This window comes from Humulus lupulus, chromosome 1 (genome assembly GCF_963169125.1).
Source record: "Humulus lupulus chromosome 1, drHumLupu1.1, whole genome shotgun sequence".
Taxonomy (NCBI): domain Eukaryota; kingdom Viridiplantae; phylum Streptophyta; class Magnoliopsida; order Rosales; family Cannabaceae; genus Humulus; species Humulus lupulus.
This window is the reverse complement of record NC_084793.1, coordinates 26586811-26600975: the sequence shown is the minus strand read 5'-3', so window position 1 is coordinate 26600975 and position 14165 is coordinate 26586811. Positions and strand designations below refer to the sequence as shown.

The 14165-nt window shown below is 35.6% G+C and overlaps 1 protein-coding gene across 1 annotated transcript; it reads right to left on the bottom strand.

The window, feature by feature from the left end:
• Positions 1 to 3021: 3021 nt before the first annotated feature.
• LOC133803465 (uncharacterized) lies at positions 3022 to 7174 on the bottom strand. The gene is made up of 3 exons (XM_062241555.1): positions 6455 to 7174; positions 6004 to 6315; positions 3022 to 5907 (listed from the first exon to the last, which is right to left on the bottom strand). The coding sequence occupies exons 1-3, from the start codon at positions 7172 to 7174 to the stop codon at positions 3022 to 3024; spliced, it is 3918 nt and encodes a 1305-aa protein (XP_062097539.1).
• Positions 7175 to 14165: the final 6991 nt, after the last annotated feature.

Below are 14165 nucleotides of genomic sequence, written 5' to 3'. Positions count from 1 at the left end.
AGTTTTTGCCGCCTAGGTCGGCTTATTGTGTAACCTGAGTATTGTAATTGACTTTTAAACTGATGTTTTTGGGATCCCATGTAAAGAACATGTTTTTAACTTAATGGAAATGTTTATGAGTTGACCAAAAGTTTTAATACCTAAACCTTTAGTGGCTTAATCACATGTTTAGTCCAAATGACTTGTTTAGCAAGTCTAGCACTGGTTTTAAACACACTTGGTAATGGATCCTAACTAGCAAGGCGTTACAGGGCAGGTAGCCAATAGACTGGCTATGACTCTAGCTTTGTCAGGAGTACATAACGTGTTTCACATGTATATGCTTAAGAGGTATGTATCAGATATGACTCATGTGTTGAACTATGAGGATGTGGAGTTATAGACAGATTTATCATATGAGGAGCAACCAATCTATATTCTGGATAGAAAGGACAAGGTCTTGAGGAACAAGACTATTCCTCTAGTTAAAGTACTATAGAGGAACAATAAGGTCGAGGAAGAGACTTGGGAGCTAGAGTCAGATCTGCGGGAACTATATCCCGAGCTATTCAGGGAAATTTCGAGGATGAATTTTTATTAGGAGGGGATAGTTTTAGCTTCCAAAATCTCCTAATAAGGATTAGTATGCTGATTAGTGTGTCAGGAGGGCATAATTGAGATTTTTTTTGTGAATTATGTGATATTAATTATATGTGTATGATTATGTGGATTATATGAGTTATATTATGATATGACTGTTTATGCATGTTTATGTGCTTAAAGACCCGTTTTTGTTAAACATGAGCATTTTCGTAATTTTGACCCATTGAAGGTATAATTATAATTTTGTATACTATGGGTTTGAGACCACATTATTATGTGGATATATTCGAGATATTCGGCACGAATTGATCCTTTTAAGCAAATTGTCGAAAAGTCACAACGGGGTTTAATACCTGGCTCAAGGTGAGACTAAGGGTATTTTGGTAATTTGGAAAATTATCGAGATTTTAGTAAATGGAATTAATTGGGAGAATATTTGGGTTTAGTGGAATAATGGATTGAATTTGGAAGTAATGATGAAATTTGATGTTTAGTGGGGATTTATGTAAAATGACCAAATTGCCCTTAGGGGTGTATTAAAGGATTAGTTTAATGGAGGGGTAACCCTAAGAATAGACTAAGTGGCTAAATATGATAGTAACCTTATCCCTGATTCATGTTCTCTTCTTCTCTCCCTCTTCTAGTTTCTACTTCAATTTCCCTCACAACCAAGTTTCAAAGTTGTCCTGCACATTCGAGTTCTTTGAGGATTTTAAAGGGAAATTAAGCTTCAAGAATGAGACTAGCAGCAATTAGAGGTCATCATCACCCTAGGATTCCAAAGGAAAATAACAGCAAAAAGGGTATGAGTTTTCTCTTTCTTGTACTTCATGTGTTCTTGAGGAAGCTGGGAAAATTTGTTTCAAATTTTTGAATTTAGGATCCTAGATGGTTTAGGAATTGGCTTGTGAACTGATGTTGTTGCTTGAATTCCCATTGAAAGTATGTTTTGTGTTGAATTTTATGTTTGAGGAATAATTTGGAGGTTTTGACCTGAGTGGTGGAATTGTGGTTCGAAACTTGAATTGGGAATTGAGTTATTGTTGTTAGATGTTCTAGAAGTTGTATGCTTGTTTTGGGTACTCAATTATGAGCATATTTCTGCTTTGAGTATATAACCATGCTTTGTATATCTATTTAAATGAGAACGTATCTGGACTATGTCTGATTGTGTTGTATTGGTGGTTCACATCTGTTTGTAATTAACTGAAAATGTTCAGCTAATGAGTCGTAATAAAAAATAAGCTTGTGTAATGCAGGTCGTTATGGCGAGGCCACTCTAGGATTGCGGTATGCGTTCGTTTGGCATAAATCCAGCATATATGAATCATATAAGTTTGATTATAATTGCAAAGCACGCTTTTATGATTCTTATTCTATTGATTATCTGTTTTTGTTCAAATGAGATTTTTTTGCTGGGTCTTGGCTCACAGGTGCTATGTGGTGCAGGTAAGGGCAAAGAAAAGTTGGATCAGCCATAAGTTGGAGGGCTCTAGGGTCGGTGTGTACATATACAGCCTGCTCGATCTCCACGGCCGAGATTACTTTTGAGGAACTAGGGTTATACCTTGTTTTGCCACTTGGGCCGGCCATTTTTGTATTTTGTTTGTATCTGTAATTAGCTTATAAACTCTTTTTGAGATCCCGTGTATAAACTTAAACTTTTAATGAAAAGTATTACTTCTTTGACCAAAATTTATAATACCTAAACTATTAGTTAACTTTAATTACACGTTTAAGTATAAATAACTCGCTTAACGAGTTAAACACTATTTTAAACACACAGTGTAACAGTCCTGAATTAGTAGGGCGTTATAGTAGAGATTAGAGCACTTACGAATACGTGGCAGAATAAGACTGCACCCTTTGGATTTCCTAACCTTTTGTCCTTGTTGAAAGCTAGGTATTGCAAGGAATCCAAACTGCTTTGAAACAAGACAACAATCTTCCATGTCTTTTTCTAAAACAACCTAGTGTTTGTGTGGGCAAGTCTCAACACATGAGAAGAGAATTCCTAGAGAAAAAAACTAAGAGAGGGAGGGCAACTAGGTATAGAATATTAGGAGCGAATTTTTACCTTGTCAAATTCATTAACCTAGTGCATTCTATAAAATAGTATATATGAATTAGCTAGGACATAAAATAGGTTTTAGTTTCCCATTTTATTTTAATTATTTAATAATTATAATTAATTAAATACTTGTCAAGATTAAGCAATTATAATTTTGACATTTATTTAATTCATTTTATTAATATTAATACCAATTTATCAATATTAACAAAATAGTCTCAATTGGCTATAATACTTTCTTTTTGAAATTTTGCAATAAAATTCTCAATGTTTCTTCTATTTCTTTTTTTTTTTGATGGAAAATAAGAATATATTGCAAAAAAACCAGCAAGATTACAAACCAAGCTCAAAGAGCCAAACAAAAACAATTACATCTGAGTAATAGCCTCTAAGAACGCCACCTCACAGGTCCTAACTTTCAGCTTAGGCAACCTGGCTAGTCTAGATCTAATACTGGACTTAATCAACTGAATTACAAGACCAATAGCCAAAGATCTCAACTCAAACACACAGAGGTTCCTATTTCTCCAAACCATGTACACAGCAGCTGCCAATGCAGCAGCCAACACCTGATGCTTCAGACTTTTCAGCTTCCCACACATCCAGGTACACCAATTAGCATAAGTAATCGGCCAGATATCCCTACCCAACCAATCCAACAAATGAGCCCTGAGTTGTTGAGAAAAGGGACAAGCAAAAAACAAGTGGGCATGAGATTCCTGCTCCAATTCACAAGCAGGACACAGTAAAGAAGGCAGCTCCAAGTTACACTGATGCAACTTATCCCGAGTAAGAAGATGGCCGAGAGAAGCTTGCCACAGGATGAATCTATGCTTCGGGACTGCCATAGAGCACCAAACCACATCAGCGAATTCAACTCTTTTCCTGTTAAGTAAACTGTAATACATCACCTTCAAACAGAGTTTGTCACCCTTCATAGCCGCAGCTAAGCTGATATCAGAGAAGACTGACCTCAATTTCACTAGTCTCCTCCAATACCAACTAACATCTTGAGGAATAGAATAAGACCAGAAATCTTGACCCTTTAGATAGATTGAGTCCACCCATTTTACCCAAAGAATGTCTTGCTTACTAGAAACAGCCCAAACAAACTTAGCTAGGAGAACAGTGTTCCAAGAACTGCCCTCCTTAAAGCCAAGACCACCCATACACTTCGGAAGACAAACTTGACTCCAAGTAGTGAAGTGTAATTTACTACGGTTAACATTGCCTTCCTTAACTCCCCAAAGAAAATTTCTACATAAACGATCTGTCTCCTTAGTAACACTCTTAGGGAGCATAAAAATGCTCATCCAAAACGATCTCAAGCTCAAAAGCACTGTATTAACCAGTTGAGCCCTCCCTGCAAATGAGAGATGACGACTGGCCCAAGTATGAAGCTTTTGCTGAATCTTAGTAATTATGATAGCACAATCTCCAGCCCTCCGCTTAGTTGTTCGAAGAGGAACCCCTAAGTATTTGAGAGGAAACTTCCCTTCAGTGAACTGAATCTTCCCTAGCAATTGTTGAGTCTCTCTATCATCCAAACCCCCAAAAAACACCTGCGATTTCTGTAAATTAGCAGACAAACCCGAAGCCATACAGAATTCAGTGAAACTATCCCTCAAAATCTGAACAGAATTAGAAACTCCCTTACAAAAAATGACCAGATCATCAGCAAAACACAGATTGACTAGCTTAAGAGATTTGCATTTCGGGTGGAATCTGAACCTCTTATCCAAAGAAGCTTGACTTAACAGCCTAGTACAGTACTCCATAGCTAAAACAGACAACAACGGAGACAATGGGTCCCCTTGTCTAAGACCTTTTTTGCCTCTAAACTCCCCTTGGATTCTACCGTTCATAAGAATCAAATAGGAAGGATCCTTCAAACACGCCATAATCCACTTAATAAACTTGCTAGGAAAACAATACTTGGAAAGAATGGTCTCCATAAAATCCCAATCAAGCATGTCATAAGCTTTACTCAAGTCGATTTTCATCACACATCTAGGGGAAGCATTTTTCCTATTATAACCCTTTATAATATCCTGAAGAAGAAGGATATTATGCGCCAACAATCTATTTTTGACAAAAGCTCCTTGGTTTTGATGGACTAAACTAGGCAAAACAGTGGCCAACCTCCCAGAGAGAATTTTTGAAATACACTTGTATATAGCATTGCAACAAGCTATAGGCCTAAAATCTATTGCCTTAGTTGGTGTCTCAACTTTAGGAACCAAGCAAATGGTAGCATTATTAACTTCCTCTGGCAAAACACCACTCTCAAAGAATTCGAAAGCAGCCTCTGAAATTTCAGCTTCTAAGCTGCCCCACATAGCTTTAAAAAAAAGAGAACCGAACCCATCCGGCCCCGGACTTTTTATAGAGCTTATGCTAAATAAGGCATCCTTCACTTCCTTCTTTGTGAACGGTCTAACAAGCTTAACTTGCTGCTCCAGGGATAAACAATGACCAAGCCTGAAACAAGAGGACTGAACAGGAACTGAAGCATTACTACTACTGCCCATAATTTTCTGAAAATGGTGAACAAAATGTGTCACAACATCTTCAAATTTCTCAATTAATTCACCTGAATCCAAAACCCCTGAAGTAATGCAATTATTGGCTCTCCTTTGCTTTAAACACGCATGAAAATAAGCCGTGTTATCATCCCCATATCGCAGCCAATCAATCTTGCTTTTTTGTCTCAAAAAGCTGTCATAAGCTTTAGAATGATAAGCAAGACACGCACCATCCAGAGCTTCCTCCCTTTGCAACTCAGTCGAGTGGGGATTTCTTTGAAGCAATCCTTGAGCATTTTGAAACTTCTCCTTCGCCAGATTGTAATGCATAGCCACATCACCCACAACGAGTTTATTGAACTTGCTTAGAACAACCTTAAGTCTACTCAATTTTCTGACAATACGCACCAGCCCTCTTCCTTTAATAGGCTTATTCCAGCTCTGTAAAACAGTGTCTTTAAAACTCCTATGCTCAGTCCACATATTAAAAAATCTAAAAGGCTTAAGACCACTGTTAATAGCAGCTCCCATTTTGATGATGCAGTAGCAATGATCAGAAAGAAGGTCCCAATTAAACAAAGCTTCAGCTTGAGGGAACAAATCCAGCCATTCTTCGTTTTTAAACACTCTATCCAGTTTAGAGTAGATTCTATTATCATTTTCTTGATTGTTAGTCCAAGTAAAATGAGACCCTATGGAACGCAGCTCATCAACTAACCCCAAAGCCCTCTAATTTTGAGCATCCTCCAACTCAACAGCAGTGATAATACGACTACCCACTCTATCATTACCCTAAAAAACAACATTGAAATCCCCTGCCACAACCCAAGGTTTAACAGGGAAACTTAACCCAGCAAGATCACTCCATAGAGGAAATCTACCCTTTATGGTGTTCCTTCCATAAACAAAAGTAACACAGAATATTTTACTTGAATTAATCCCTTTAACATATATGTGAACAAATTGGTCACTCTCCATTAGGATCTCAATAGTCACCACCTGAGGCAGCCACAAAACCAGAATACGACCCTCCAAATTAGTACCCGAGTAGTAGTTCCACCCTTTAAAAGAAGCACTCATCATTTTCCTAATTTTATCACCATAAAGTTTGGTCTCCAAAAAAGCTCCAAGACCAATCTTATTCACAAAACAGAATTTACTCAGAGAAACCTATTTCTCCCTTTTATTAATGCCTCTAACATTCCAGCTAAGCAAGTTGTGACTCTCCATCAAACAAACTTGTTGAAGCTAATCCCAAGTTTGCGACCTCCATTACCTTATCCTGCAAAACACCATAAGAGTTTCTCAGGTTGCTCTGAATCTTCCTATTAACCTTCTTAAGACCACCTCCTCTTTTAGGAGCACTCCATTCCAGCTTGTCTGTCACATTAACATTTCTATCAGGAGCAACATCAGTGTGATCTGCATTCCTAACTTGAGCCTGAGACTGAGATATCCCCTGACCTGCATCTAAATCCTTATCATCTAAATCCTTCGTGACAGCAACCTTTTCTCCACTAGTAACATTCTTTTCTTCCGAAACTGGCTGTTGTTCCGTGTTACCTTGTTTAGTCTCAACTATTCCAGTATGGCCTTTCTGCCTCCAAACCTCAGTCGGCTTCCTTTTACACATACTAACTGTATGACCAAACACCTTGCACCCACTGCACTGAGTCGGGAGCCACTCAAACTCCAGCAGCTGTTCCATTAATTGCCCTTTCTCATTAAGGAACTGAATAGATTTAGGGAGAGCCTCAGCGATCTCAATTTCAACTAACACTCTAGCAAATTGCATCATCGACCTTTCCTTAGTAACTTTGTCTACCAGAAGTGGGTTTCCTATTGTGCTCACAAGAGCACTTAAGCATTTCGTACCCCAATATTGCAAACCCAGTCCTTGCAATCTAATCCAAACAGGGACAGTTTTCACAGCCTTAAGAGTATCCAAATCAGCTGACCAAGGCTTCACTATCACTGGTTTTCTATCAAAGTGCATAACCCCAGCTTCTAAAACCAAATCTCTTGTGGCCTCATCACGGAACTTAACGAGTGTAAGACCAGAATTAAGCCTAGCAATTCTCTCAATCCCTAGTTTACCCCAAATCCTTTTAACAAATCCCTCAAAAACTGCGATTCTTCTATTTCTTTTCTCACAAAATATCAATAAATAATTTAACATTATTTATTTCCTTTGACCTATCAATATGATATTTGTTATAATTAATAATTAAATTAATTATCCAAGACTATTAGGTTTATTTTGATAAGAGATGACATGGGACCATAGATCCATGAACTCAAGTTTCAATAAGTTACCATGAGTTTATTTATAACAAATAATCTCACTACCTTATTAATTCCTCGTGACTCCACTATAGACTCAAAATTGCACTCTTGAATTCATATAACACTTTACACCAAATGTAAATACGTTATCCATTGTTATAACCATAACCGGCATTCAATCATCTATAGATAATCAACTAATGAGATGGGTGCAAATTATCATTTTACCCCTCATTGGTATTTTATCTTTAACTCCCACTAAGTTCCTTGTAAATGATATTTATGTAAACTTAATTACAGAAATGAGTACTCTATCATTTAACACTTGAACCAAGCTATAAGGAAATCATCGTTTCACTTCTTTAACAGAAATTGTAGATTTCATGTCTATGATAAATACTCCAACTCAATTATACTACCAAATCTCCAATATGTAAGTATGAGCTAGTCCGTATGGTATGCTGGTAACGAACACATCAAAAGAATTGAATAATACAATTAGCAGAGTATTAATCGCTTCGAATTAAGATTGAATTGACTTATGGTCAACGTTGTGATATGATTATATTAGATAATAACAATACTTACTTATCTTATCAATAATCAATATCGGTCCAGCTAAATTTAACAAAATACATATGATCTTATCTACTTAGTCAATGTCCTGGATAGGACATCTGTAATGACCCAACTACTCTAGACTTTGGACCATTAACGACAACTATACATAGACACTAATCTTTAATAAAACTTACAAGTGAAATAATCGTTACTTTATTAAAGACTTGTAAAAACAAATGTTAAATTACATAAAACTTAAAGTAGGATATGCGATCCCATTGTTTTAAAAGAAAAACATAACATAATTGTAAATAAATTGATTACATAATAAGGTGCGGAAAAATACATATAAAACCATAAGTAAAGAAACTTCATCCTCGAATTGAACTCTCGGTCCTTGATTCCATTCCGCCTCAATACACATGCCCAAACTACCAGGAACCTTTCCCGCCACCAAAGTTATTTTCCTGCACATATAAACATAAAGGAGTGAGCCTAATGCCCAGCAAGGAAAATCTAACACATAAATCATATACATAAAATTCATAATACAACATAAAACATATCATAAACATATGGTACATGTATTATAATGGCCATTATTACTTGGGGTACCATAAACAAACAAGTCATATGCCCATTAGATTTGTGGGGCTTGCTAGCTAAGCAAGTCATATGCCCATAAATTTATTGGGGCTTGTTAGTTTTACAGGTCATATGCCCAAGTCTACAAACATACATAACATCACATAAATCACAGGTTAATCATAACACATATGTTATAAGATAACACATAACATAACATATAGAATCCTATCCTATTTTCCTTACCAAAAGTATCGGGATATGTGAACAGAATTGGGACTTTGGAACACTTCTAAGAACCATAAATGGAAGGGTGAGTATACTAAAGAGAATGAGATGAAAAGAATGGACGAACTATACCATCAAGAATATACTTACCAAAAACCTTATGTTCAAGATCTTAGATTTCCTATCCAAGAATAAAGAATAAAGTTAGGGTGCTGAATAGAAAACTATAAAATCTTAAAGAAAATAATACCAAATGAACTAGAGTTTGGAATACCTTGAATGCTTCTATGATCAATCTAAACCTTAAACCGAAATGAGCTATAAACCTTACTTCCCAAGTGTTTGGTAAGCTTATAATGATTAAGCTTATAACCCCCAACCTAAGTGTTTACACTCTAAAAAATAACCTAGCAACTTGCAACCTCTGAACTTAGCTTGATGAATGAATAAATGGCTGGGTACTAGGTCCTATTTATAGAGTTTAAGAATGAAAAGATCTTCATTTAACTTGAATAAAAATAATTGCTTTTTAAGTGAAAAATATTTGAATTATCGTTCAGCAGAGGCTGAGGACTCGTTTAGAAAGATGATGGACTTATCAAGAGGTTAAAGATTTAAAATGAGAACGTTTTCAAAAACTTTCAAAATGCACTGAAGGGGGCGATATATCTCCTGGGCCATCATGCCCGAGGCTCGTCGAGGTGCTCGTGCGAAGTTACGTGTTTTTCGTATCCCCGTACTGCGATATATCGCCCCCTATAGCTGCGATATATCGACATACGCTGAATATTTAAACACGAAATTACACAATTTTAGCTTAATTTGAATTGAGTAAACAGCCTTGACTAAGTTCTCTAACGTTTTCAAAGCTGCTGACAGACCCTAGGATATTCAAATATTACTCTTAATAAACTTATTCCTCAAAAATACTTAATTATCATTAAACATACACATGACAAGTGTTACTTTCTTATTGGGTTTATCTAAACCTTATAATATAATAAATATCACCATCAATATCAGTCATATTAATCAAAGCTTAGGTTAAAACTAATATTCTTAAACTATAGGTTAAACTTAGAAAATCTACAAGTGTTACTATGAGTGTCCAAATAAATCTCGGTCTGAACCAAAGTCCATAGTCATAAAAATACTACTACTATTACTATTATACTACTATCTAACTAGCTAAGTAAAGTTCTTGGACTCTACAACATCACACCAGATGTGTAAGTAGATCTTATTGTAGATTACTGAATCAATAAAAATCCAGTGTACTGATTTAATCTTAGGACAAATACTTTTGAACATATAATTACAATTATAATTCACTGTGATCAAATCACTATAATTGTAACTATACATATGTTCGAGATTTTATAAATATTTGTATTAATAATAATTAATCATGTAATAAAACATGTAAACAACATAATTTGATTGAACAAAATAATTTCTTATATTTTATTGATAATGAATGAATTACTTAAAAATGTAGTTTTATAAAGACATAAAATCCAACATAACCCACATTTTTTTTCCAAATTTTCAAGCTTTAAACTCCAAAATACTCCATAAATAAATCTAATTATTTCTAATACTTTTAATATACTAAAACAATCCTGTTATATTTTTAATCTACAAAAATAACATTAAATTTTACTTAGAACATAAAACTATATAAACTCACATTTGAAGTAGATGTTTGCAATCCTAGAGTGCTGGAGTTGTGGAAAGATATCAAGGGATGACTACCGACGTTGGTCGCTCATGGTATGTGTCACAGAAAAAGGTGGGTGTGGGTGAGTGGATCAAGAGGGGTGAGGAAGAAAATGGAAAATTATGACTTTTGTTTTGATTTTAATTATTATTGTTTTATTTTATTTAAAGGATAAAATTGTCAATACAATTAATTCTCTAACAAAAATAGGTCATTTTACCAACCAAAAAAACCCAAATTACTTATATAAATTATGGAATACACACTCTAGCCAGCCGGCCGGCCGAACTCGACCTGGAAATCTATATATTCGCTATTTTTAAGTATGATATTATTACTGTTATTATTAGTAATTATAGTTGCAAATGAGACTGATTTTAAAACGGATTTTTTTATTATCCTAATATCAAATTAGTACCATGTATGAGACAAAAGGCAAATAATCGTTATATAATATATATTTATATATCTTGTCCTAGATGCACCGAATTATATGCCTAACCTCTTGTAAGAATTAGCGTAATAGACTACACGTTTTTTCTTCTTTAGTAGGCATATGTTTTGGTGATCAACCTAAATTAATAAATTTAATTGATAAGTTGACATTATATATATTTATATGGCTTAAAAAATTGTATTGGACAAACATTTTGAATTACATGGTCCTATATCTAAAAAATAAACTATGCAATACTCTTCTTAATATACATACTATTTTTTTTTTAGTGACAAAAAGATTTCATTAAGGCAAACTTAGCAAATCAAACATACAAAAGAAGATCAAGAATTAAGGTTCGATACAGACAGGCTGGCCACCAAACTTTGGGCGCCTCCATAGAGAGAGCCAACTGAACTAGGAAATGGGCTACACTATTATTTGAGCGATTACAATGCTTTATGGACACAAGACTAAGCTTATTACCCAAACTAATAATGTCCTTAATTAACAATAACAAGCCAAACTCTAAGACAACATCTGAGTTATTAAGGATTGCTTGGCACACTTTTAAACAGTCTGATCTGAGATGGACTTTACTGTAACCAAGTCTACCATACTTGATGCTTCCGCAATATGAGGTGCCACTGTTGAGAGGTGCGGGGTAGTCGCAGATGCTACAAATTTTCGTGCAGTTCCATAAATAACGACACCAATCCCTATCTTCATCCTTCTGTCATCCATGCCAACATCCACATGCAACATTACAGAGTCCTCCATAGAATCATCATTCGAATCCATGGGCCCTGGTCTCATCTCCTCATTCCCACCACTAGTATTCTTCACTTGGGCATCTTGATACCTACAAAGGAAATCCAACGTCCATGCGGACACAAAAGGTTCAGTGAGCCAAATATGGTCATAAATGGCCTTACTTATTTCGCCTATACCAGATTCTCCAGTACAGAGTAAATAGTTCTCCATCTCTTGTTTGGTAAGGCTTGTTGGGAATAGTGTCCTTAAAGCAATTGTAGTTGAAAAATGTTTTAAATGAAATAAATAATTGAATTGAATTATTATATTTATAGACTATGTCTGATATTATGTTGATAATATTAAGTAAATATCAGAAAATTTCAAAGTTCATCTATGTGGTCTTAATCTCATATTAGTATGAGAGGATCGAGATTGAGATAATAAACTTAAAACAGTTCGCAGTGAAAGAAAGTTATGGAATCTTTAGATTAATTACTGCTAGTACAGTTCGCTAGTTTTATGAATACAAGTGACCTAGATCCGGGTCACTAGTGTAGTAGGACACTTTAGTGAATGTACTTTATATATAGTGATATATAAACTGGACCAGACGTGATTTGTTAGTACTTGTTTAAACATTGTTTCGTAGTATTAATCAAACACATCAAACGATGATCATATACATGATGATCTTAATCCTGAGGTTACTATGAACTCTTATATATGTCATCTGATCCTTTTATTCATGCGTTAAGGTTTGTCAGAATGATCAGGCTAAGAACAATTGTTTTGGGGACTCAATGATATATATGGATGGGGACATAGTTTAACAGATATGGAATCTACACCTTCTTATAGATTGAATAATGGTTCCCCATTGGGTTGACTTTTGGAACAAAAAAGGTTATGAGCGCTCACGTCGCAAACTTGTTGTGACACAACCTTCACTAGTAAAGTCAATGGTACACTAGGAACTAGATATAGTTAAAAGGGTAAAATGGTAATTTCATTCCCTTTTAATTATGAACTATTAATATAGGATTAACGTTGTATGTAATGATTATATCAATGAACATTTTACTCTTTAATAAAGTACTATGTAAATGCAATGCCCCAAATTTCCTAATAAGGTTTAGAACCTTGATTAGGAGGCCAGGAGGGCCACAATTGATTTATCATGTTATTAAATGATTATATGCATGTTTATATGAATTATATTATTATATGATGATAAATGCATGCATATGGGTCCACATTTAATTATTAGGGCATTTTGGTAATTTGGCCCGTTGAGGATGTGATTGTGTATTTTCATGCATGTGGGTGAATTATAAATAATACCACATTATATGTGGATTGGTTCGAGCCATTCGGCATGAGACGATCATGGAATGCAAGTTTTCGGTCTATTCATAACAGGATTAAGTTCGGGGCTCGGAGTGAGTCTCGGGGTAATTTGGTGATTAGAACGTTGCCGGGAATTAAAGAGTAACGAGATATGAAATATTGGCATTTGAGAATAACGGGAATTGGAGGGTGTTAATTATAATTAACGAAATAGGCGGGAAAGGACGATTTTACCCTTGGGAGTCTTTAGAAACCTTTATTTGACCTAGGGGGAAAATGGTCTTTTCACCCCTAAGATATATATCAACTCATGGACTCTAGAATGTTAGAGAAAAATAGAGCATCATCATCCTCATTTCTTTCTCTCCCGTACATATTCTTCTCTCCTTCTTCCTTTCAATTTTTGAGAGCCAATTTGAGGATCCAAGCTAGGAGAGCAAGGCTTGAGGGCTTAGGACCTTGGTTCAACCATTGAAGGGGATCTATATCAAGCTTGAGGTAAGAAATTCAGCCATGAAAATCTTTGGTTTATACTCTGTTTTTCTAGTAAGTTTTCAGTTGAGAATTTGAGGTGTTATTTGTGAGAATTCATGGAAGTTTTGTGTAAGATTGCTTGGGTTTTGATGAGGGTGTGATGTAGATGAAGTTTAGGGATTGAAATTGATGTTTGGGTGAAGTTTGGGATTGGTTTGGATGCTTGGTTTTCAAGGGGGGTCACAGGGGAGAAGACCAGAAAAGTTTCTGGTCTGCTAATGGCGCCCTAGCGCTAAGCAGGGCAGGTTCTGGGCTTCTCTGACTTTGGGGCAGCGCCCCAGCGCCCCCGCACTAGTGCATTTTCCAGCAACCTATATTTAGGGCTCGGGATGACTTTTAATGCTCGGGGGTTGGTTCCTTTACCCCGTTTGGGTAGATAAAGAGTCTCGAGAGTGCAGGATGGATCCCGGGACTGAGGTTTTAGATTATAAACCTTTTTATGATTTATTTTATTGATGGGATTCCATATTTGGTTATGACTAGGTGACCACTAAATGATCAAAGGATTGATCGTTTTCAATGGTCGTTCTTTTA

Bases quoted from the DNA above. Each gene is read 5' to 3' on its own strand.
- LOC133803465 (XM_062241555.1), bottom strand. From the start codon at position 7,174: ATGCACTTTGATAGAAAACCAGTGATAGTGAAGCCTTGGTCAGCTGAT. The intron at 6,316-6,454 runs GTAATGGAGGTC...TTTGTGAATAAG, and splicing joins ATGGTGTTTTGCAGGATAAG to ATTGGTCTTGGAGCTTTTTT. The intron at 5,908-6,003 runs GTTGTGGCAGGG...GCTCAAAATTAG, and splicing joins GTTTCCCTGTTAAACCTTGG to AGGGCTTTGGGGTTAGTTGA.